Source organism: Silurus meridionalis, chromosome 21, assembly GCF_014805685.1.
Source record: "Silurus meridionalis isolate SWU-2019-XX chromosome 21, ASM1480568v1, whole genome shotgun sequence".
Taxonomy (NCBI): Eukaryota; Metazoa; Chordata; class Actinopteri; order Siluriformes; family Siluridae; genus Silurus; species Silurus meridionalis.
The window spans coordinates 2,732,619-2,758,279 of record NC_060904.1 but is presented as its reverse complement, the minus strand read 5'-3'; the positions used below and the strand labels follow the sequence as shown (position 1 = coordinate 2,758,279).

At 42.0% G+C, this 25,661-nt stretch overlaps 1 protein-coding gene across 1 annotated transcript; it reads left to right on the top strand.

Moving 5' to 3' along the window:
* The first annotated feature begins 1,715 nt into the window (after window positions 1-1,715).
* boc (BOC cell adhesion associated, oncogene regulated) lies at window positions 1,716-25,074 on the top strand. The gene is made up of 19 exons (XM_046833761.1): window positions 1,716-2,010; window positions 11,956-12,077; window positions 12,240-12,527; window positions 17,233-17,379; window positions 18,337-18,480; window positions 18,667-18,960; window positions 19,528-19,800; window positions 20,549-20,814; window positions 21,090-21,249; window positions 21,340-21,405; window positions 21,756-21,974; window positions 22,144-22,322; window positions 22,497-22,596; window positions 22,687-22,809; window positions 22,959-23,141; window positions 23,313-23,518; window positions 23,634-23,722; window positions 23,854-23,969; window positions 24,125-25,074. The coding sequence occupies exons 2-19, from the start codon at window positions 11,972-11,974 to the stop codon at window positions 24,250-24,252; spliced, it is 3,087 nt and encodes a 1,028-aa protein (XP_046689717.1). The 5' UTR covers window positions 1,716-2,010; window positions 11,956-11,971; the 3' UTR covers window positions 24,253-25,074.
* Window positions 25,075-25,661: the final 587 nt, after the last annotated feature.

The following is a 25,661-nucleotide window of genomic DNA, read 5'->3' as shown; positions in this document are numbered from 1 at the left end:
CTAGTGGAGTATAGGCACTGATGACATTTCAGAAACTCTCTTCACCTCCTCTACACTCTTACTGTACTCTTTCTTCAGGATCACCCCTCCACCATTTCTCTTTCAATCCACACCATGATAGAACAGTTTAAACACCTCCAATGTTCCTGGTCTTCTTCCATTTCCACCTGGTGTTCTGAACACACAACATATTTACGTTTCTCCTCTCCATCATATCAGCTACCTCTCTTCCTTTACCAGTCATAGTACCAACATTTAAAGTACCAACCCAAACCTCCACTCTCCTACACGTCTCTATTTCCTGCCGTCTCTGTAAATGTCTTCCTCCTCTTCTTCTCCACTTTTAGCCAACAGTAGCCCAATTTCCACCAGTTACTTAATAAGAAGAGTACAGGGTCCATTTTGAGTCTGGTTCCAGTTTAAGTTTTCTTCCTCACAAACGTCAGCTCTGGACTGTTCATTAGCGATTAGGAATCTTTATGCAGATTTTTGTGACAGTGTCTAGTGCTAAAAGTCACATAGTAATAATATAATTACAATTCTTCTCATTAAATGCTCTGATTAAATATATTTGACCAACGTGACTAGTTCATGCTTAATTTGCATTTCATGGCTGAATTTGTGCCCTGCTTCCGTATGTAATGGAAACCGGAGTCTTTTATTGCTCTTTAATGTCCATAAATTGGATATTAACCCTAAACGGAATATTTGCGCAATATTGAGCATTCCATAAACTGCATAAATAACGTTCCCTGTGGTGGATATAGTGATGTATCTGCTGGCGCTACAAGTCCCAGACCAAATGAAACACTAAACATCATCTTGACTGGCAAAATTCCTGTTTTTAGTCACACTTAGTTCTAGTAGGAACTTTCTAGGAAATGTGTCTGAAATGGTGTCCCACTCCCTATTAAAGTTAAAATGTTACATCATTTTGACATAAACCCTACGTTTTGTGGGATGACCCAAACGCATAAATGTCTTAAATTGTGCAGTATGAATCAGACTTGGCAAGTTTGTAAAAAAAATGTTTGGGTTTAAAATGAGTATTGGACAAAATAGTCATAAATGGGTGGTGGTGGTGTATCCTGAGTCTGTCCTGGAGTGTCTGGATGGGAAAACATGTTACATGTACACTAACACAAACACACAGGTGCATTCAGAGGAATCCCAGAAGGACACATGGAGAGCACACAAAACTTCTTACAGACAACAAAGTTCTTCCAAGTCCCAAAAACAAGTCCCTGAGTGCAACAATACATAGTGTACTTTTGCGGGATCCGTGTGGATCCACAGCTGAAGTAGGGTAGAAACAGAAATTTCCAAATATAGACAAGGGTTTTTACGTTCTCAATGTGATCTCTGTAGTTCACCGCAGCTGTGAACATGGACCCTGAGCCTCAGTAATGCAGAAGGCACAATCTAAACCAGGGGCAAAACCCTGAGGGGACAATCGCATACCAAATCAGGGGAAAACAGGACAGAGAGAATGCATGGAGGAGGAGTGGAGGAGGGGGGGATTCTCTGTCTGGAGGATTCTTTAATTTCCTTTTAATAACTTGCTCAGAAGTGGTTATGAAGGTGCAGAAGATAATCAGGCTTGTGTGCTGGGATTTGTCTATATATTGCTGGAGGTGCAGAGGGAGTCAGAGCTCCCGGTGCAGATTTAAGATTTGGGGATCTATTGTTCAGATCCCTCCCTCTTTTTTTTCGGGAAAGTGGGAGGAGCAGAAGCAGAGCCAAAGGGAGAATTGTGTGAGAGCTCAGTCATCCAAAAACGGCCTTTCAATGGGACAAGTTTGGGGGAGCCGAAGAAAATGTCGGTCCCACCGCAGTAAATTACTAAACTAGCTCCGAGCTTTAAAGGGTGGAGAAAAACAGGCAAAGAAACACTCACAATTCTTTACTTTGTTGGGTTTCGGATTAAATTCTACACCAATTTTTGTTTTATTTTTTGCGGAAAAAATAAACCGAGAGGAAAAAAAACACTTCATCTCCAGCTTTTTTGTGGTAAGTCTCCGAAAACATTTACGCTCATACCCTGAACTTAGCCCCCCGTCCTCCTCCGCTGCTGGGTGTTTTTTCCCTTGTATTGTTGTTAACTAGAATAATAGTAATATATCTCAGATGGTGTTGAATCGTGTTTTATGGCTGAAACGTTGTGTTCGGGACACGAATAGAAGCAGAAATGAAGCTTTAAAGGTAAGAAGGCTGTGTGTTGCCCTCGCATGATGCTCCTGCTAAAGCTAGCTAACGCTGAACCTTTCACTCTGACACACTGGTTTGTTTTGATTGTCGCCTTAAAAAAAAAGAAAACACGTTAAAAAGGTTTTCCGACTTTATAAAACAGTAGTACAGATTTTATTTTGTGTTTAAACACCGTGCAGATCTAAAAATAATAATAATTCTGTGCATTTTATTTCCCTCCTCAGAAGCTACTTATCACATGAGCGATGTGGTGCTGAGATGCTAAGCTCCATAACTTTAGATCCTAATACATCTATCCATCTATCCATCTATCTATCTATCTATCTATCTATCTATCTATCTATCTATCTACACACACACACACACACACACACACGTGTGTATATGTATGTGTGTATATATAGATAGATGGATAGATAGATAGATAGATATAGATATTATATGCAGCATTTGTGCATGTTGTCTCTTATTAATTTTACATTTGTAGTAATAATAAATGTTTTATTATACCAGTTAAATCGTGTCCCAGTTTGGACGATAGAACTGGTGCTGGTTTCTGTGATGGTATTTACTGTGGGGGGTCAAAACAATCCTTACTTTTCCAAGTTTCAGTTCATATAACAGATTTTTCAGATATTAATATAAAATTAAATGGTTTTCTTGATTGTTTGCTTGTTAGATTTGTGTGTAAAATAAGCCGTTTGTATAATTTCTAATCAGCATTCAACAAGTTTGTATGTTTGACAGCTTCAGTGTCTGATGCTGAGATTTCTCATTTATTTTTGTTTATAGAGCACATTTTTATTTAATTATTTACCACCATAAATGTTTATTAGCCTAATAAGTATTAATAATTTATTCGTAAATTAGTGACTAATCCTCCGTCTTAACTTTTGTATTAGTAGGAACATGTTGAATATTTTGCTGAGTAAAAGCTGTATATATGTGCGTTTGTGTGTATATTAACGTCTTATCAAAATACATAAATATTATGTAATAGTGGCCAATAGTGAGCTTTTTGATGTAATTATAAGGAATAAATCTTCCCAGGAACATTATCTATATAGTAATACACACTTGTGTATGTCAATCAATATTAAATCTTTAACTCAGCATCTAAGCTTATGCTTTATACTGTTACTGCATCTTTTCTGTATCACTTTTCTGAGCTGTTACTGATTCATTTAATAATATATATGCTGCAGGTTCAAGCAATTGATTGACACAACATACAGGTATTTAATGTAGTATAATATTTAGAATATCTACAGTTTGTGAGATGAAACATGAAAATGAATCACATCCTGGTTCAAAAAAATCTATCATATACATTATACCCATTAGTTTATATAGGATTGAATACTTATTTTTTGTTCATATTTATACAGTAATACAGAATGTTTCCTGATAACATCACTGCACATAAACAGCTGGTTTATATCATGGCATGAAATGACTCTCAGCTCCACGTCTCTTTAGATTATATACTATTATGTTAAGGTATTTAACATTCAGTCTAATCAGGTTTGTGTATCAATAGACGATCACGTTATAGTTTTTAGGAGGAACTGAATGTACTCTGAGATACAGTAAAATAACATGCGTAGATGTGAAAGCATTTATATTCACCAGTGTTAATAATCAGTATTGTGCGTGCTTGGGCAACTTTTTTTTTTTTTTTTTGCTTTATGTATTTGGCCTTCAGGGATTTTAGGAGGTAATGCATGCACAGGATCGCTGAAGGACTCGGGTTTCAGGGATCATTTTATCATTTGGAACACATCCCAGGCCAGACTGCTTCATCGTGTACTAAAAACACTGTTGACAGTAAAAGGGGCAGTAACGCTGTCAGTGCTGTAGTCATCAAAATTCAGTTATTGTATTACAAGCATAAAGAGAAGATATTCGATCACACTGAACTCGATTTGCGTGGAGGGGAGGAGGTGGGGGAGAAAGAACAACACGGCTGCAGTGTTTTTGTTGATGATGATTGGCGGTCGGGTGGATCAAAGTTATTCCATAATTGAATCCAGCCTGATTATATTGTTGGCGTTCGTGGCACTCTGACCTTATTTGGTTTGGGCGCTATGTGGGAAAGGCCTATTAGCCTGTGCAGATGTAGATTTTCGCCGACGTGCCCCCACAGCCCTGAAATTCTTTCGGTGTAACGGGTATCTGGGGTAAATGAGCAAGCAGGGTCGGGTAATTTTTTTTGGGGGGGTGGGAGGGGTCGATCGAGACGCATTAGAGAGAGGGCTGAGGGTATTATGTTTCAGGGAGATGAAGAATGATGAGGATATTGCCAAGAAGAAAGTGCATGTAGGCAAAAGAAGAAAAAACATGATTAGTGTGAACTTATTTGCTTGCTTTACAGGGTCAGAACGTGTTTTAAAGGTCAAGGCGCTTGTCTCAGCACATCACAGCTGTAATGTTAAATGTCAGGAGATTGTAAAACTTGACGTTTTTTCCTCCCTACCCGCACGATAGCGGAGGAACTCGTCACCACCTCAGGCTTTAGTAATAATAGTAATAATAATAGTAATTATAACTCCAGCTCCACGGAAGAGCCTTGAGGAGCCCAGGAAGTAAAATGCATTTGGTTGAGATTTTGGGGGAAGCGTGAAATCACGTTTTATAGACCCGTCCTTTCCCTCGGGTCACCTCCTGTTTCTGATTGAAAGCGTGTTTCTGGCAGGGAGGCCCTTTTTTTTTGCCTTTGGAAAAGGTTTATTGTTTTCCTAAAGGGTGTAACTTCACTCTTAATTCACGAAAGGATCAAAAAAAAAAAAAAGCTTCCTAAGGGTAGACTTTTATGTTCAGCCGGTATGCTCACGCAGCCATAACAGCCTGCAGGCAACAAGCAGCGAGCTTGTGCGTGTGTGTGTGTGTATGTGTGTGTGTGTGCACGTGTGCGCACGCGCTGGAGGAGTAGATGCTCTCCAATCAAGATTATCTTCTCTTAAAGGAATGTAGAGCTCGTCACCTTACTGTTGAGAAATGCCCTCGGTTTCTCAAGCTTACTTTCTCGATTGGATTTTATTCAAGGCTCTTTCCCCATTTGTTTATTTACTCTTTGAACTCCAAATCTCAGGAATCAGAAAGCACACAGGGTTGTAAGTTTTGCTGAATAATATAAATCCTAAGTGTAAGTAACTATGGAGAGTAAAGTTAAGAGCGTATGCAGTATTGATACTGTTGCGATGGCATGACACGTCATAAGTGTAATTCAATTATGGACTTGTGTTCTGTGCCTTCTTAATTAATTTCTTTGCAAACACCAAATCGAATAAGTCTGAATTTCAGATGCATGTGGACCATCTGTGACATTTTCTTTAAAGGGAACGATGCTGTGGTACACCGGCCATGTGGCAGAGCGATTGTGTTTCTGCTTCGAGCCCCTGGAGGCACTGATTGGTGCTTTACAACATGTTGTGTGCACATTGAAGAAAGGCGTGTCCTCATCCAGACCCCTCTCTGATTGGTGCAGAGAAAGACAACACTTTTTTTCCCTCTCATATAATGTCTATTCCTGATCAGTGATATCTGTAGCATAAAAGACATCTCGAGTTTTTTCTTTCACACACACACAAACACACTCTGTTGTTTGCATGAGTGCGTCTGGCACAGGGTCCTGAGCCAGCTGATGAACTCCAGGCTCATAAGTAAGCAAGATTTGTGTGTGTGTGTGTGTGTGTGTGTGTCAGGACAAACAGCCCAGTGTGTGCATTTGTCAAGTAGATATTTAAACAGAGATTAAGGGCCGCTTGACGAGCCAAGAGCAACCGAGACACACTCCATTCACACACACGCACTAACTCTCATTTACAGCGCAAACACGATCAATATTGCATTCACGCACAAGCTCTGAACACACACTCGCACACACCACAGATTCTTTTCAGTGTGGATAGAGGATGCTGTTTGCCCTCATTGCCCTCCATCTCATGCTTTGCTCATTTGCATGAATGCACACAGTTTGTGTAAGTGATGGTGTAAAGGTGGGGTTGGGGAGAAGTTAACACTCGTACCTTCTGTCATGACCTGAAGTAATTTTAATGAAACTTCATAACATCAGTGTGCAGACTTTTTAATATTGTATACGTGAGTGTAGGTGCTAGTAGATGTCGCACGTTTACGGTTTATATCGGGTCACTTTTTTTTAGAACATTTTGGCACTTTTTCATTGTTACAATTGATTTTTGTGTGATTAAAAATGCTGGTTTACTTCATTGATTTAGTATTTGTGTTATTTTGGGTAGGGTTGTTGTTGTTTTTAAGCTTGTCTGGGTTCAGTTCAGAGGTCATATTTTGTAGTTCTTGGGATGTAGATTCTGTACAACTCTAACCGTCATTTTCATCTTTAAACTGAAATAAAATTAGCCAAGATGTTATCCACTTACTTTTATAAATTATGCTCTAAAAGACAGAATTGTAGCTATGTAGCTTGACCGGTGCGTTCAGACGGTGTAACTCAAGAACATCATCATTAAAGGCTATAACAGTGGTCTTCATTCTGAATGTGTTGTGATTGTGTAACAATATGGAATTGAATTTTGGTTTGACAATTCACTACCTAAAGAGAGAGAGTGATGCAGCGGCACTTTAGTATTTTAACCTGAATATTTCCCCTTGTATTGAGTCAGATAAAAATTTGTCAAATTGCATTGATAACCACAGTGACACAGACCCTCTGATTCTGACAGGAATAACGCAATTCGGCATCAGCTAATGATTCAGCCCCCGCATCAATGGCCAGACGCATTTCAGTAAAAAAAAAAAAATCATGGGGTTTTTCCCTTTAACACTCATTGTTCTGGTCTGGATCAAGGCTGGCATGTTGTTCAGAAGCTTGGAGGCTGCAGTATGATGTAGCAGTTCTAAGTGTTTGTTTGTTTGGCGGTTGGTGTTGACCTTGATGTGTCTTCAAACTATGTGGTCATGGGTCCTGCAGGTGTTTACAGAAGCCACGTGCGCGCGTGCGCCAAACCTATGGGCTACCCCTCACGGTTTGTTTTTAGATTGCGCTTGGTCGTCGATGTTTGCTTTCCTCATTCGTTGTGTATACTTCTGCTCATATTTTGCTAAGGCAACTGCTCTTTATCGGATCAACTGGTGCTTATAAACAGTTAATTCACATTTTATTACTATTGTATGACGCACTTGGCCCACTTGCCCCTTCCTTTTCGTTGTGAGAGACTTATTGGTGCGCAGACAGGCAGTCTGAGCGCTCCGGGTTCCTGCTGAATAATGTGGAGAAATTGCTTTTGATTTCAAATTGGTTCCATTCACGGTGATGGAGGAGCTGCCAGAACAGCGGGGGCCCCTCTATCCCTCCCTTACTCACTTTCTCCATCCCTCTCTCCCTCCCCTCACCTGCAAAACTACACACTTCTAGCGTGTGTGCGTGTGTGTGTGTGTGTGTGTGTGTGTGTGCTGAGGCAGAGAATTACATATTTATGCTTACGAGAATTTTACAGCCTTGTGTGTCTGTGCTTGCTGCGGGAGTTTGGGATTTATTGTTGGAGACTTGTCAACATGCCTCAGCCTAGTTCCCTGTGTGTGCGTGTGTGTGCGTGTGTGTGTGTGTGTGTGTGTTAAATTTAATGTCAGCTCCTAACCTAGTGCCTATGGATGTTTCTTTTTTTCTCGGAGCGTAGTAGATTGTTTGACTTTATAAAACAAATGAAACCTTGAGGGTATTGTTTAGTAGTTCAGTATCTTCTCTGTGTGTTCAAAGGTCTGAAAGGCAACCTGTAGCCAAACTGATCCGTGAAGTCACGTGACCACGCCGCTGCCCGGATCCACTAATTACCGCATGCTTTGCTAATTGGAGCATGTGCTATAAATTATGCAAATGCCCTCCTTCATAATTGATTAGAAATCCTGTACTTGGCCTGATCGTTTGCTCGTTAATCCCCTTGAGAACGTCTGCGTCTCATTAGTGTTTTTTTTCTTTCTTTTTTTTTTCTTCTGTTTCTTCTCTTTTCCCGTGTCAGTGTGGGCCTTCGGGGTTTGCTGCTCATTAATACTTAGACGAGGAGGGTATTATCGAGGAGGGAGCATTGACCTCGTTAGTGGTGCTTTTGATGTTTCATTTCCAAGCTTGTGAACGACTGATGTTTGCTAGAGTCCAGACAGCACCAATGAAATTCTGCTGTGTTTCCACCTGCCGTACAGCCTTTCGGCACCGCTAGGAACATTCCAGAAGTTTAGTCGGCGTAGGGGGAATGAATTCGGCTCGAATGATTTGTGCTTTAGTGAACAGACAATCACATGGTGTAGTGATTCAGTCGGAGGACGGGATAATGAATCTTTTCGCTGAATTCCACATTATTGAAAAGAGCGACAGATTATTTTTTTGCATTGACCAACTAATTAAATAATTAACTTTTTAGCCCTACACACCCTGAATATATTTGTATACTGCTGAATTGTAAAGCAGCAGGTTTGTGTGCAAATAAATGTTACATCCGTCCACCATTTTACACACTTGCTTCGTTGATCTATTGCGTCACGTCTCCCTTATAAAGCGGGATGTTTTTAACCATGTAATACCCCCCCCCCCAATCTCACATCCACCCCAACTCGCCTTCTCTCCACCCTCCTCACTGCCACCATCACCACACTTGGTCATCGAGCCCCTCCACCCCCCTCTGGGCCCCTCCTTCGGCCCTTCCCTTTGACCATTGAGCCCATCAGCTCTTCCTCTGGCCCTTCAGAGAAGCGTCTCTCTTTTCACTCGGAGGCCTTGGGGTTATTGTCCTCGCGCCGGCTCACTGCTTTACAATGACTCTCCACTCTATTAAGGTGCGTTCTGCCTGTTAGCGTCACCCCGAGCAACGGGCCTCCCGCATGGCAGCTATTCGCTCGGGCATTGTGGGCCGTGAGCCCGCGCAGCCAGTTGAACCCAACTCTCCTCACACTTGACACCGCATGTGTTTATCTAAAGGAGGGGGACACTTTGTGTTGTTTGGAGAATTTGCGATGGCTGTTGAAGGACATAAATGGGTAGCGAGCGGGAGAGAGAGAGAAGGGTGATAAATATTCAACAGCTCAGCTCCTGAGAAGGAGCTAAGACACTAAGACGAACCGCCACCCCCACCCCTTCCTCATCCTATTCCTTCATCCCTCGTTCTTCTCTTCTTCTTCCTACGCACCAGAAAGCAGGTGGAATGTGAAGAGGCTCTCGCCGAGTGCAGAGAGATGGTTTATCCAATTAGCAGGGTTGTCAAAATGAATTTATCCACATGGGCCGTGGGGACAATAGTGCACAGAGTGACCCAAAGATTAAAAAAAAGGACTCGTTGACAATGAGACTTTGTAGAGTGACTTCTTAACTCTCTACACTCATTCATAAATGACTGAGGTGATATTAGTGCATTGGAATGATTAAAATGATTTAATGATTGACAATAGAGACAATCCGACACGGAAGAAAATTCTGTAAGTGAACAGGGATTGTTTCAGTAAATCTGAAGTGTTGTACTGGCTGTGGTGTTTATAAATAAAATAAAAAAGAGTATATTAATAATAAATCAGCAGCAGTCTGCAGTCACTGGCTCCGTGTGCTGCCAGGGTTTCACGAGCTGCATTTTGTCGCTCCAATGGAAAGAATGCAAATTGTAATCCAAGAGCTGGACAGAGAGAGAGAGAGAGAGAGAGACAGAAGAGAGAGGGAGACGGGGGGACAGAAAGAGATGGAAGAGAGAGAGACACAGACTGAATGATACAGGAAGACATACAACAGGCGTAAGAAATGCAAGAAATCAGAAGGGACAAAGAAGAAGGACAGAGGGAGAGACAGGCATTAGGGAAAACAAATAGTGAGGGATAAGGACAGACAGCAAATGATGGACAAAGAGAGACTTGGTAAACACTAATAGAGACAGAAAAGAAGTATAGAAAAGACAGCAAGTAGGCAGCACTGTAGTAATAAAATGGACAAAACTCCACCTGTTTTCGTAGTGAAGGACTGTGACAAACGAATTAATCAACAAACAATATGGCACTTTTCACGCAGCTGTTAGGACGCCATGTGGACAAATGCAGATGTGTTCTGCTGCTGAGCGTGTTGGCTGTTTGTGCAGATGGACAAGAGCTCTGCTTACTTGTTACGCTTCCCCCCTGGAGATGAAGTTTCAGTGTCAAGTCCTTTCCGCTTGGGTAATGAGATTAAAAAATAGTGTGTTTGAGAGCGAGAGAGAGCGAGAGCGCGAGAGCGCGAGAGCGCGCGAGAGCGCGAGAGAGAGAGAGAGAGAGAGAGAGAGAGAGGCTGGACTGACATTAATGAGGAAGACAAGCCTCTTGTTTAGGAAAAGACGTGTCTATGATGACATTGTTTCAGTCGGTTCTGTTTGTTTTTTGGCGTTAGAAGGGAAAACATTAGTTTAGGGCCGACCTTAAACTCTTTAAATGCACTGCGTTCTGTTCGGAGTGAAACTCGGCTTGGACGGCTAACGGTTCTGCAGCTCAAACAGCTTCACATCCTGAAGCATGAGCGCTATTTATTTTCCTCTATAAAGCTCGTGTTCGTCTCTGCCCAGCCATGTTTGGATCTCCGAGCCATTGTGTGAAGTGCCATTAATCATTTACTTTGAAATTATAGATGGGTGTGAAGTAGAGAGAGGGGGAGAGAGAGAGAGAGAGAGAGATATTTGCAATTTGGGAGCAATGGACCACCCTCCTCATCCTGACGGGAAGTTGTTAGTTTAACCTGACAGGAAAGAATTCAGGAAACTTGGCAGTGAGCGAGCGAGAGAAAGAAAGAGAGGGAGAGAAGCTCCTTCCTGCATTAACTGTTAATAGACTGACCATTAGTGCCCCCACAGACACACACACACACACACACACACACACACACTCTGTCTCTCAGTGTTTGCACTGTGGATGAATAATGCACCCTGTGTTTGGGCCTCTATCTGGGCCTCTACCTGTATCAGTTACACCTGAATGAGGGGCGGCTCAGATTTCGGCTCCAGTATCCCGGCGCCCGCTTTAACAACACGCCGAGGAGGTGCGGGCGTAGCGGGTTTTACGTTCCAGCATTGAAAGTAAATCCTCTCAAATTAAAGCACTTCAATCATAGTGACAGTCTCACTTTTTTTTTAGTTAGTTTTTAAGTATAAAAGCTCCAGGGTGCTGTTTTGGTTACTAACCCAATCCCCCCCCAAACTGATGAGTGGGGAGGGAGGGAGGTGTAGTGTAGTAACATACAGTGAGTGAGTTAATGGTAAAGTGGACTTACTCAACAGCTTCTGCACATTTTCCACTGCCACAGCCTTTATATTTATTACATGCTGTTTATATATTTGCATATTTTATTTAGTAATTTACACAATTGCTACTTTTGCACTTCTAGATGCTAAACTGCATTTTATTGCTGTCTGTCTGTCTGTCTGTTTGTCTGTCTGTCTTCTGAAGGAGATTGTTGTGTAGGTGTAGTCATTAGACAGCATTTCTTTGATGTTCTTGTTTTGCAAATAACAAAGTCTGGCCAGTGTTTTTTTTTTTTTTTTCTTTGTATGTTTAACTGTGATGTGACTGTTGTAGTAGGGAAGTTATAAGGCTACATAACTATTGCTGTATAACTGAAATTACTGATACTTTCAGGCTACTGATCTTACACCCCTCTGTTTTGCTTTGTTAAAAGTTTTGCTGATCATCTCTCTCTCTCTCTCTCTCTCTCTCTCTCTCTCTCTCTCTCTCTCTCTCTCTCTCTCTCTCTCTTTCTCTCTCTTTCTGTGGCAGAGGTGGTCTATGGAAGATGCCGAGAATGGAGGACAGAATAGCATGGCATCTGAGGGTTCAGGTGCTCTGTGCTCTGTGTTCAGCTCTTCTGTGTTGTCTGCAAGTTTCTTCAGCTCTCAGTGGTAAGTTTCCCTACTTCATATCTACAGTTACATAAACTTCACTTCCCTCAAATGCATCTTATGTGGTGAGAATGATGTGGAACGGCACTAAACCGTTCACCCAAACATTTTTGTAAGCATCATTTGAAGAGAAGTCATGCTATTTTTTATTTTTTCATCTAGACGACGACATCCCAGTGTTTGTTGAGGAACCACAGTCTGAGGTGCAGAAACTGGGAGGCAGTGTGAGGCTGCGATGTAGAGCTCAACCCGCTCAGGCCCGTATCAGCTGGCGTCTGAACGGGCGTGAGCTGTTTGCCGACGGTGAAGAGGCTGAGCTGGGCGTGGTGATGCAGCCGGGCGTGCTCTTTATCCCCTCCCTTTCTAACGGCACGTTGGGGCGATACCAGTGTGTGGCCAGGACCAGGGTCGGGGCACGAGCTAGCATGCCTGCTAACGTCACTGCAGCTAGTGAGTACACAACGTCTAACACACGGGAAGAAATCACAGATTCTTTGTATGGGTGATATGGGGTCTGTACAGTTAGACCCCAGTTCCTATTGGGAAATATCAGTGGTGTAACAGCTGGGAATTTTAGATCCACCATGTTGCACAATTAATTTTTCTCTCTTGTCAGTATAAATCGTAGCTGATCACCTTGAGTGTGTGCTGCACCTTCCTACATTATATAGTCTGAATATCTTCAACAATCAATCAGTTCAGAGGAGATATAAATGACCTGCTTCATGTTCTAGACAGATCTCTAGACAGATCTGGGAATTGCATCTTTTAATAATTACTATGCAACTTCTTACCTATAAGATTTTTTATATAAATTTTATATAAAATAAAACCCTACACGACTGTTTAGCAAAGCGATGAGTAAAAGCGATCAAGAAAATGCAAACGATTCGCTCGTGATCCCTGTCGCAGTTTCGGTGTTTGAGAATGCGTCTGTGTGAGCAGCAGCATTGCAATTTTAGTTCAGCGGGGTTTGGCGCTTGTGCTTGTGTTGGACAGTGATGAAGTGCGTGTGTGTGGATGTTGTGTACAGTGGTGATGTGCCAAATTGTAGTTCAGTGCTCATATTGCTGTGTGTGTGGATGTGCATGTGTGCTGTTGGCCATTATTTGCTGGGGCCAACATATGGGGGTATAATATAACCTGTGTGTGTGTGTGTGTGTTTGTGTGTGTGTGTGTGTGTGTGTGTGTGCTGACACAGGCCCATTAGTGCAGGGCCTCCTCCCTGTTCTCCACTGCATTCCTCTGGATTGGCTGCATGTGTGTAAGAAGAGTTTTCAGTTTCTCTGTGTGTGTGTGTGTGTGTGTGTGTGTGTGTGTGTGTGTGTGTGTGTGTGTGTTTGTGCACGCACAAGTGGCACATGTGCATGTCTGAGGAAAATGCTAGGCCTGTGTCATGCAGTGACTGCAGCTAGTTGAGACAGGAACCAGTATGAAGATGAGACGTGATGAGGTCTTTGTCTCCGTCACAACCTCTACAAAGGAGACAAAAACACTTTCCATCATTTCCCCTTCTCTTCTCAGCTTCTTCCCTCCAAGTGTTTTATGGAGCGTTAAATTTCGCCGCACTCAAAGAGCACTTACATTCCCTTGTCTCAATCTCCCCCTTCCCTGTTTTTAATTTTTTTTTTCATTTCTTTTTTGTTTTTCTCCCTTTACTTCTCCCTCCCTTCTTGCCTCCAAGGACCCTCTGTGCCTCTCCCTCCCTTTCTCTCTCTCTCTCTCTCTCTCTCTCTCTCCCTCCCAGACTCCCATTTCCTGAAGCATAAAAACGAGTTACGGTGTATGTGTGTGTGTGTGTGTGTGTGTGTGTGTGGGTATGTATCAGATGTAAGTGATAAGGCCCCTCTTCCCTATGAATCAGGCTGATGGGGCTGCAGATGTGGAATTGTAGCCGGAGCTTAATTTAATAAAGACCTCTCTTCCATCATCTAGGGGGAGAGGGGAACAAGTCTTTAGGGAGTGTGTGTGTGTGTGTGTGTGTGTGTGTGTGTGTGTGTGTGTGTGTGTGTGTGTGCGCGTGCGCACAAAATCCTGTCTCCATATTTCACTTGTGTGGCTTTTTTTCTCATTTGTCTTTGCTCCGTTAAAAAGCTTGGCTCTGCCTGGTATCTGCCGCTGTAGGAATCCTGTCTGAGCTCACTCCCACCGGGGAGACGGCTGTGTTTTATTTCAACCTCTCCACTCTAATTCTTCTGGAGACAAGCAAGCCTCCCTTTTCCTCGCCCTCACCCATGAGCCAACACACACTCCTCTCTCATCGTCTCTCTCTCTTTTCACACACACACACACACACACACACACACACACACACACACACACACACACACACACACACATCGGCTGCATATAACGTGCCACGAATTTAATCGAAGCCCCGATGGTGTTCACCTGCCGAGTAGTTTGAACACTTTCACCCTACACTAACGACCGACAAGTGAGCTTTAATCTTTGTTGTACTTGCTGCAAGGAGCTGTAATTTCAGCGACTAACAACAATTTTTTTCACATGTTTGGCTTGAAAACCTTCGGGGCAGTGTGATGGTAGTGCAGGAGTGGTGTTTTTCAGCTCCCCACTAACAGTGCAATTAGTTTCCAATTAGTGGTTTTGTTTCTTCGCTTCACATACAAACGGTTAATTTTTCATGGAGAAAATGGAAATATGCCTCAGGTGAGTATAAGCAGTCAGTGTAGCAGTTTGCTAATAAAATTATAGGTGGTACTCTACTAATATGCAAACGGGAAGTGGTAGCTCAGTGGGTTAGGTGATGGACCTATGAGCAGAAGGTTCTGAGTTCAAATCCCAGCTGCTCCTGCTCCAAGGCCCTTAACCCTCAGCTGCTCAGTGTATAAGTAAGATAAATTTCTTATCACAGCTAAAAAGCTTGCCAGGTTGGATGCAGAACTACAGTGTCTGTTTTGTTTCATCTTTGGATTACCTAGTAACCACACACACACACACACACACACACACACACTGATGTGTTACAGACTGTAGCTGCTTTCTGTGAGTCAGTTTTAATGTCATATTCCAGTCTTCCTAGGAAGGAGCACGGGCACACACATTTACTTGCTCTCACACACAGACACACACACACGTATACACGTGCACACACACACTCCACAGCTCCCCACACACAAGAATGATGAATGCTAAGAAAGCCTGCAGCGTGTATGGAACAGTTGCCAAGATGAGTTGGAAGCAAAGCAGATCCATTTTCATAAATACCATTAATCCTAAGTGACTCCCAGCATCGGCTGCTCTCTGGCTCTCCAGGACACACGCACACACAATGCACGCATTCATCCTCCACACACACACACACACACACACTTCCCGATAGCGACTTTGTGGCTACACTGCACACCAAAGAATCGACTTTAAAGGACTACTTCAGGTTGGAGTATTCCTAGAGTTGTAGCAGATGTACTTTGTCTTACAAACATGCCAGTGTCCTCTCTTTTCATCCTCTCTCTCTCTCTCTCTCTCTCTCTCTCTCTCTCAGAGCCCTCCTGGTTCACCTGAGACTGAGTAATGGGGGTTACTGAGAGCAGGAATGTGTGTTTTGGAGCATGGGGGTTGGTACAGGAGGGGGTTAAAGGTGTGCTGGGTGGAATTTGGGAGACAGGCGGGGAGTGTGGGGTGGGGGAGGCTATAAAAAGGCCCTGATTGATTTAGCAAACGGAGCGTCACACCGCCTTTCTCCGGCCCAACCCCCCCACCCCAATCTCAGCCTGCACCCAGTCTGAACACATCCTGGGATGCTCATCTCCTTTGGAATGGGGTGTGTGTGTGTGTGTGTGTGTGTGTGTGTGTGTGTGTGTGTATACGTGTGTGTACAAGCACTAGCAATTTATTATACTGAAGATCTGAACGCAAATGTGCGATCTTATTTGAAACGGCCATATGCTTAGATGTTCCATCTCCAATCCATGGGCAAATTAATCTTTGAAAGCAAACCACTAAGCAAAGCTCCCGTATCTGTGCTGAGAATTGGACACTGAGCTAGACGACCCGAGCAGGCAGCTAGCTCTGTTTTCAGTCCCGAGTCGTGTTTTGGATTCGAAACCTTACACGATTTCACCCTGACTCATCATAGTTCTGCATGACTGAAAGAGTTCAGAATTGCCAAAGAATGCAGCAAACAATAGTTCATACAACCTCAGAAGAATGAAACCGGCCTGTTTCCATTAGAGGAGAAATCAACAATTTTGTAGGGGAAAAAAATTTATTGTTAGAATGGAAAAGAAAAATCCTTGTTCTCTAAAGGAGAACCTTCACACGCACTCAGGGTTAGTTGTGTGGTGCATTGCAGCCCAGACTGGTTTTCTTTTGCTGCAACTCTAAAGGTCACCTTTAGCCTCTGACCTCATTTTAGCTAATGGGCAAATGAGAGGTCAGTGCAAGCAGACTGTCAGGCTCTGTATCTTGAGGTTATTGGGTGTCAGCCCATTCAATATCCTGCTTAAAGCTCCAAACGACATACAGTTACACTCAGTTCCTATTCGTAAAACACATCATGGAGTAGATTCCCATCTTTATTTATTTTAATTTTTTTAGGTTAAACCATAATTGACTTTGTTGGCCTACTTAGTTAACGTTTTTTCCTCCATGTTGCTTGCTGAAGCTCTGTTCAGCTTTCTCACCTCATTTATGTACACGCTCCTCAAACCTCATATCACAAGGTCTATGAGATGTCTATGAGTCACAAGGTCTATGAGATGATGGGCGAATCAAATTAAATCAAATTTTATTTGTGTATGTGACAAATCCAATTTGATTTGATTTGATTTGCCCATCATCTCATAGACCTTGTAGCTGAGCCGATTCTCTGCCGCAACTCGTCGTTGCATTCTGGGACTTCCAGAAAGCATCTCCATTATGTTCTCATTATTACGATGATTGATGCTGCTGGAAAATGAGTTGTCACTGTGCTAAAAATAAGTGACACATTGTCTGTGCACAAGCATCACAATTCCCCACCAACCAAATATTGTACAATAAACATTTCATTTGTTGTGACTAGTGTTTTTTGTACAGTGCTCATGTTTGTTTTTGTTGGTTTTTTTGGATGCTGGATGTAAATTTATGTTTTTAGTTACCGTGTGTGTGTGTGTGTGTGTGTGTGTGTGTGTGTGTGTGTGTGTGTGTGTAGAACTGAGAGACTTTGAGCCTGATGACCAGCAGGAGATCGAGGTGGATGAAGGGAACACGGCGGTGATCGAGTGTCACCTCCCTGAGAGCCAGCCCCAGGCGCAGGTCCGCTACAGCGTTAAGCAGGAGTGGCTCGAAACATCTAAAGGTAAAGACATAAAAAATCTTTGCAACGCTCCATCAGTCTTCTCTCATTCCTTCCTCTTTCTTTTACTCGTCTCATCTCAGGAACCTGATTTTGCTGGAATGCTGGCCATTTTATCTGCATTCTGCTATCACTTAGACTCAGATAAGCCCCTTATCAGGAAAAAGCTGAAACATGGGAATACTTTTGTTGAATATTTTCACCAATTATTTATGTCATCTGTAAATCTGTCTCTCATGCCATGCCTGGTATGTAATCCTCTGGCAGCTGTGGCCTCTCTGTTAAAATGTTCTCTAAACTGTTGGAGTTCTACTGAATTTATGGCGCCCCCTGATGGTCGTTAAATCTTGCATTTACAGTCATAGTTTACTGCTCGTGAAGAAGAGAGGAAAAGTCTCAACGCTGATGTTGCAGTAGTTTTAAATTACTTTTTAATTTAGTTAAAAAAAAATGTTGATAAATTCAAAAATTTTCCCAAATGTTTCTTAAGGATGTTTTGTTTTTTTGTTTAATTTTATTATTATTCATTTCTGTTATAGTTGCATTATTTATTTATTTATTTTTATTGTGTTTATCTATTATGTTTTTATTTATTTATTTATTTTTTATAAAGTAACATTTTAGAAAAATATTTTTAAATAGCGTTTTTAGCCAATAAATCCTTTATTTGGCCAAATGTGAAACGGCAAAACTAGAACGAGCAATCACACACCACTTATAAATCAGGAAAATGGAATATATTATTTATCTTAGTTTGCATTAAGTTTGACCTTTTTTAACAAAATTGTTTTAATTATTCTTATTATAAAATGTTTTAATATTGTTTTGTTTTAATGCAGTCAGCCCCTAATCCACTAACAAGTAGAGGGATTTTGTGCACAGTCTTTAATGCAGTTTGTTTTGTGTTTGCGGGGCTTTAAGGTGATGTGATAACCTCTGCCCCGTGTCATGTCACTGTAGGGAATTACCTCATCATGCCATCGGGCAACCTGCAGATCGCCAACGCCACCCAGGAGGACGAAGGGCCTTACAAATGCGCTGCCTACAATCCAATCACTCAGGAGATCAAAACCTCCTCCTCTACTGACCGCCTGCGCGTACGCCGTGAGTGTGCGCACACACACACATACACACACACACACACACAAAAACAAATAATTTAAGATTTTAAAATAAGCCTTTGAATGCTTACCCAAATAAAAAAATCTGATTTGTATTTACACAGATTAAAAAGTCACACACTTAGTAGCCTTGTTTATTAATCAGTCTTTTTTTTTTTTTTAAATCCAGGTTCCACATCTGAAGCAGCAAAGATCATCTACCCTCCGGCATCCCGCACCATGGCGGTGCGTAAAGGCCACGGGTTGGTTCTGGAGTGTGTAGCGAGTGGCACCCCGACCCCTCAGGTCACCTGGGCGAAAGACGGTCGAGAGCTCAGCCCTAAAAACAACACTCGCTTTCTGCTCAGCAACTTGCTGATTGACGCCGTAAGTGACGGCGACTCGGGCACCTACGCCTGCCATGCCCACAACGGCATGGGCTCCCCTGGCACAGCAACCATTCTCTACGATGTCCAAGTGATCGGTAAGTCCTTAGGTCATGCTGGGACAACATAGGGTCTACATTAGTTACGTATTTCTGTTATTCACTAAGCTTGCAAAGACTATTTGACATTTTATACTCCGCAAAGAGCAATACTGGCAGACGTTTAAGGGGTTTGGATTACCATTGCTCCTGGATGTTGTATCTGTTTAATAACTGGTGCCATTTTGAAATCTGAGAGCTCTGTGTGTGTGTGTGTGTGTGTGTGAGACAATGATTGGGGTTGTTTTTGTGGGTTCGTCTCTTTTACCAGATGCAATTGATTAAACCTGGTCTTCTGCTGCCTTGACGAGCATTTGCTGTTTCATTAGCAGCCAACCATCAAGTATGAGAGAGAGAGAAAAAGAGGGAGGAAGAGAAAATGAGAAAAAAAAAAGGATAGTGTAGAAGAGAGAGAGAAAATTTCTGATAGAAAACTACTTTCCCACACTATAACACAAAATTTTATAGTGTTATGAACAGTAAAAACTGTTTTATAATTCCTGGCAAGATGCACATCCATATACTGTAGATTCCTCACACAGCCTACTTTCCTGTATCCTCTCTCAGAGCCTCCTCAGGTGCGGGTGGACCTGCAGCAGCAGGAGCCAGCGTGGGGCGACACCGTGAGGTTCAGCTGTCAGGTTCGGGGAAATCCGGCACCCACCGTGGTTTGGCTCCATAACGCTCAACCAATCTCACCATCATCACGTCACCGCCTCTCCTCACACATGCTGCGTGTGCTCAGTGTGGGCCCGCAGGACGACGGAGTCTACCAGTGCATGGCTGAGAACTGGGTGGGCGGAGCCCAGGCTGCCACGAGACTTCTCACTTTGCCTGCTGGTATGTCCTTTCTAGCCTGTGTACAGTATCTCACAAAAGTGAGTACACCCCTCACTTTACAGCAACCATTTTAGTATAATCTTCCCCAAGGGACAAAACTATAGAAGTAGAGTGGAGAAGTCAATGTGCAGCTTGTATAGCAGTACAGATTTACTGTCCTGAAAATTACTCAACATGCAGCCATTATTGTCTAAATAACTTGCAACAAATGTGAGTACACAAAACTGTGTCCAAAGTGTCAAATGGTTTTTTTTGTATGCACTATTGTTATCTAGCACTGCCCTAATCCTCCTGTGCATGGAATTCACCAAAGCTGCAAATTTTAACTGCTCTAATACAAGATACACAATTTGTATGGTCCTGTCAAGCAGACAAAAACATGAACATGAGGATTAGGACATGTGGCTTTACATGGTTACACAATGTACAGCTGTTATTCATTAGCATGTACTCACTTTGTTGCCAGTAATTTAGACAATAATGGCTGCATGAGTCATTTTCAGAGGACAGTAAATCTGTACTGCTATCCAAGCTGCACACTGACAAAACATATCCAAATTTCATTTCTATGGTTATGTCCCTTGAGAAGATTATAATGAAAAGGTTGCTGAAATGTGAGGGGTGTACTCACTTTTGTGAGATACTGCATATACGTGCTTGTATATGTTCACTTCAGTGTGTTGCAAAAGTAAAAATATGCTTCTATCTCTGCCCGTGTTAAATCTGCTGTTATATTGCTTTCTCTCAGCACCCTCACGGCCGGGTCGACTGCCCCTCATTCGCCCGCTGAGCCCAGACCAGGTGTTGCGAGAGCTGCCTCCTGCTCGGCCCGTGGCACCCAACACGGACCTTTTCATCGACTGCTCAGAGATCCCTGGAAACGTGTCACCGGCCGAGGCTCCAGTCATCCTCAGCCAACCACGCACTGGCACAGCCGACTACTACGAGCTCATCTGGGAGCCTCGGCATGATGGCGGGGCGCCCGTCCTGGAATACGTTGTGAAGTACCGAAAGGTAAAAACACTTTTTCGTTAAATTTATGTAGGCAAACGTTTTAGTTCACAACTTGACAGAAATCTAGAATGAGGGACTGTTGTTTAACTGTTGTTAAAAAAATGAGTTGTTTAGTTTACTGACATACTGTAAGGTTTTGTTTGTTAAATTCTACTTTGCCTATTATGATTTATGTTAGTATTATTAGCAATGCTGTGAATTCTGGATATAAATATAGAAATAAAAAAATATGAAGTTCAGTCAATTCATATTCCCTCTCTTACTCCTTTTCTCAGTCTGGTGACTCTCTCGGTGAGTGGACCATAAAGAACATATCTGGTTTAGAGCACAAGCTGATTCTGGCCAAACTGCAGCCGGCCAGCTTGTATGAAGTCGAGATGGCAGCGAGGAACTGTGCTGGACAGGGCCAGCCTGCTATGATGACCTTCAGAACTGGTACTGCAGCTTAACTAATATTAGACTTACCAAGCATGTGATATCACATTTTAATCATATAAATGTCAAACGTTTATTTTTGTTTCATAGGACGAAAGGTTTTAGGCGGACCAATAGAGCGACCCAAAACACCAGTGTCACCGTCACGTCTGTCTCGTAAGTAATTGACTGAAGTTGCATGCATTTCTTTTATTTATTTATTTATTAATTGCATTTAGAAATGGGGCACTTTGTGTTTGTAATAATCTCTTACACACTTAGCCGTTCAATAACCAATTCATGTTCAGTCTACACTATTCACTAATCAAATCTATATGTTTAATACTAACTTTGGTTTCTTTGTCTTTTGACCTCTTTTCAATCCTAACTCAAAATAAGGAAAACAGTAAGTTTGCTATGGTGTGTGTGTGTGTGTGTGTGTGTGTGTTTGTGTGTAGACCATTTGCATGCATAAGAGCATTGCTAAATTTGGCATTAAATTGAACTCCCTGTAAATGTGCTTGCAGCCCCTGAAGCTCCAGACAGGCCGACAGTAACCACAGCATCTGAGACTTCAGCTTACGTGACGTGGATTCCCCGTGGGAACCGGGGCTTTCCCATTCAGTGCTTTCGAGTGGAGTTTAAAAAATTGAGGAAGGATGGAGTAGCCGGTGGGGAGTGGGAGGTAGCGGAGGACAACATCTCTCCATCACGCCTCTCTGTACAGATCAAAGGCCTAGAGAAAGGTGTGCTTCATTATCCGCATCCTTATGATCACTGATCATCCTTTATTTTTTTTATAATAATAAGTAGAAAGTGTATATAGTGTAGTCTTTAAAAATCAGTTTGATATATTTGACCTTTTATAAATCTCTGACTTTAGCTTTAACAAGTCTTTGTTTTTTTTTGTCTCAGGCACCTCATATAAATTCCGGGTATTGGCAGTGAACGTGTTGGGAGCGAGTCCTCCAAGTGCCCCATCCAAAGCTTACACAGTGATGGGAAGCAATCAGACCAACCCCCGGCCTGTCGATGGCCCGTACATCACCTACTCTGAAGCAATCAATGAGACCACCATCATCCTCAAGTGGACTGTGAGTACACTCTCAAGCTACACCAAACTTCTGCAGACTATATGTTCTTGTATGTATATGTTGTAGTGTATATACTTAATATGTATTGTTTTTAATGGTTTGACAACTGAGGAAATTGTGATGTTTGCTTTTTATCACACTCTGTCAGTAAAGAAACTCCTTTTCTCTCCTCAGTACACACCGGTGAATAACACCCCGATATATGGCTTCTTCATCTATTACCGACCCACCGACAGTGATAATGACAGCGACTATAAGAGAGATGTTGTGGACGGTGAGTCATTTTACAAAAAAAATAAAAAAGTCCACTGGCAATGTGGTATATTTTCGGTGAAAACATGTTAAAACCGGTGTCATGTTTCAGGAGATCGATACTGGCACGCCATTACCAGCCTTCAGCCCGAAACCGCGTACGACATTAAGATGCAGTGTTTTAACGAGGGGGGTGTGAGCGAGTTTGGCAATGTGGTCATCCTAGAAACGAAAGGTGAGTTCCTAAAGCTCTCCTAATCTCCCTCTCACACACACACACACACACACACACACACACACACACACACACATACAGGCTTGCTTTATAACCCTGCAGATCCATTGTCATTGCTGTTCTTTAAAGATTTTAATTTGCTCTTCCAGCTCGACCCAATCAGAAGCACACGACTCCAGAGACCTCGTCGCACCGGCCAGACTTGGGAGGCTCTATGTCACGCCCCAGTGATTTACCGTACCTCATAGTGGGAGTGGTGGTGCTTGGAGCCCTTGTTTTCATCATTGTAGCCTTTATTCCATTTTGTCTGTGGAGAGCCTGGGCCAAGCAGAGTGAGTGTGCCACTGGTTAATAATTCTTTACAATTGAACGTTAACATCTCTGATCAGTTCGTTTGTTTCCTGTGTGGAATAGAAGTGTGTAATTATGTTTTATATGATTTTGTAATTATGTTTTATATGATTTTGCTGAGCTCTGCTGAAAATTCTTAACTTGTATTACAGAGCAAACGACAGACATGTGCTTTCCAGCTGTGGCTGCACCTCTGTCGTCCTGCCAGTACACCATGGTGCCGATGCAGGGCATGGCTTTAGTAGGGCACTGCCCTGTAGACTCCCACCTGACCTCCGGCCATTCTGTGTACGCACCCAAAGGAGAGTACATGGTCAACGGGAAACATCACACACACCACCTTCCTGGAGTACACCAGGTACGCATGCACAGAGCACCAGAGCAGGACGGATTAAAACCAAATAAGATATTTTCTTAACTGAATAAATAACACACTTGTTTGTCAGGAAAGTGAAATTCTGTCTCTTTTGCAGGAGGATGCAGATTGTGAAATGGAAAATGGCAAATTTTTGCCTCAAAGACTTTCTAATGGACATGCCCATGATTATCACTACTCCATGGGGTAAGAGTCATAATTGCAATCAAGTTTTATCGGTTTTTGAACCGTGATTCTACCAGGGTTTTATCACAGACTTAGCGACGCCTTACTAGCGATTTAGACTTTGACTAATGTGGTGTGCTGGCTGTCCACAGTGTTCCTGGTCATGTAGAAGACGATGGCTGCTGTGAACCAGACGACTCTACCATGGAGCTCCTGAGCCACGATCACCCTGTACACGTGCAGGAGAACCCTGCTAGCTCATGTTCAGGTTAGTGAATGAACATCTTCATCTTTCAGTAATTGCTAGGTCTAAATGTGTTCATGGTGTCTAGGGATAGGCTTCAGATCCACCATAATGCTCAAACTTGGTTAAATGGGCCATGATTGTTGATTTATTATTGACAGTGGTTCTGTTTTCTCCAGAATTGTCACTGTTAGCTGCATCAGAGTCTGTTGGCATGACGACATCAGTTGAAGACGTGACAAAAAAGGACGTTTTCAAGATCCAGTGTGAAAGCCAGCTAGAGGAGCGAGTACTACATGACGGATGAAAGAACATAAGGGATATAAAACAAACAAAAACAGAAGAGATTCAATATTTATTTTTGTATGAAAGAAACTATATTTATATATTTATGCTCGTGTAAATAGTTTTGTTTTGTTGTATATATGGATTGTTTATACGAGAGAAAAAATGTATTACTTTGTTTGCTTTGTCACCACCAGAAGTAAGGAAGTGTCTGGTTTTTACATCGGAAATGTCATCACTGTCGTTCATGCCTTGTGGTTTAAAAGAATCATTAAGCTGTAAAGAATGTTTAATGTGAAGATCATGAGCATGAGGCTTGTTTATGAAAGACTATTTAAAACAGTATTTATCAGCGTACATGATCCTCATTCGTTATTTCCGAAATAAATCTGGTTTTCTGGCAAAAAAAACGCTCCCTACACAGGGCTTAGGAAACTCTGTGTTCCTGGTGGTGCTCAGCTGCTTTGTCCAGTGTTCAAATGTTTTTGTAAATATATCACTAAAAATATGTATTTCATCATTAACAAAGTATTAACATATGTATGCAATGTATAAATACCCTGCCTTACATGTTTTTATTTTCAAAGAAGTGAATGGGAAACCTGGAACGAACACAACTACCTTCAAATACTGATTTTTAGATTAATGCAGCTTCATGTAAGCTTTTACTGTCTGGAAATCAGTTTCCACTCGACTGTACAAAGAGACATTACTGTATCAGTATTAGCCTTCACAGTGCTGAACCATGTCAAGAAATGAAGGAAAAGTCATATTCGAAGTGTACTGGCTGTTGTAATTACATGACGTACAGCAATACTGCATGTAAATAAAGCGGAAAAATATATCGAACGATCCTTTGTTTTATTTTACAACACGGGCGGGTTTCCTTTTTAATCGCATTGTTAGTTCAACTCTCCACTGGTTTCATTAACGAGACTTTGTATATTCAATATTATAGTCGTGTGTCCTCTGAATAGCAGGACATATGATATTATATTGCACTAAATCTAAACTTGGATTTAGCGAATACGAAAGTTTCTGAAATGAAAAAAAAAAATTGGCCAAATTTTTAAATCTTAGTTATTAAAATCCAGATAATTTTCTTTCCTTTATATAAAGTTGCTAAAATACAAAACATTTATTTTCCAAAAATAATAAATAAATTGTCCATTCTTTTCCCTGTGGTTATTTTTGAAGTATGCCCATATCCATGGCAGGTTTTTTGAATGTTGTAGCTCAGTGGTAAAGATGTTGGACTGCTGACTGGAAGTTTGTGAGCTTCATGAAGTTTACTGTAACTAACCAGAGCATTCTAAAAGCTAAGATTGTTTTTGAGCTTTTCTGAATCGAATATTTTAACATCCAAATGTCATGACTGACAAATTAATGAACTATAAATGGATAAAACGTCTTCAGTTAAAACAATTGCAA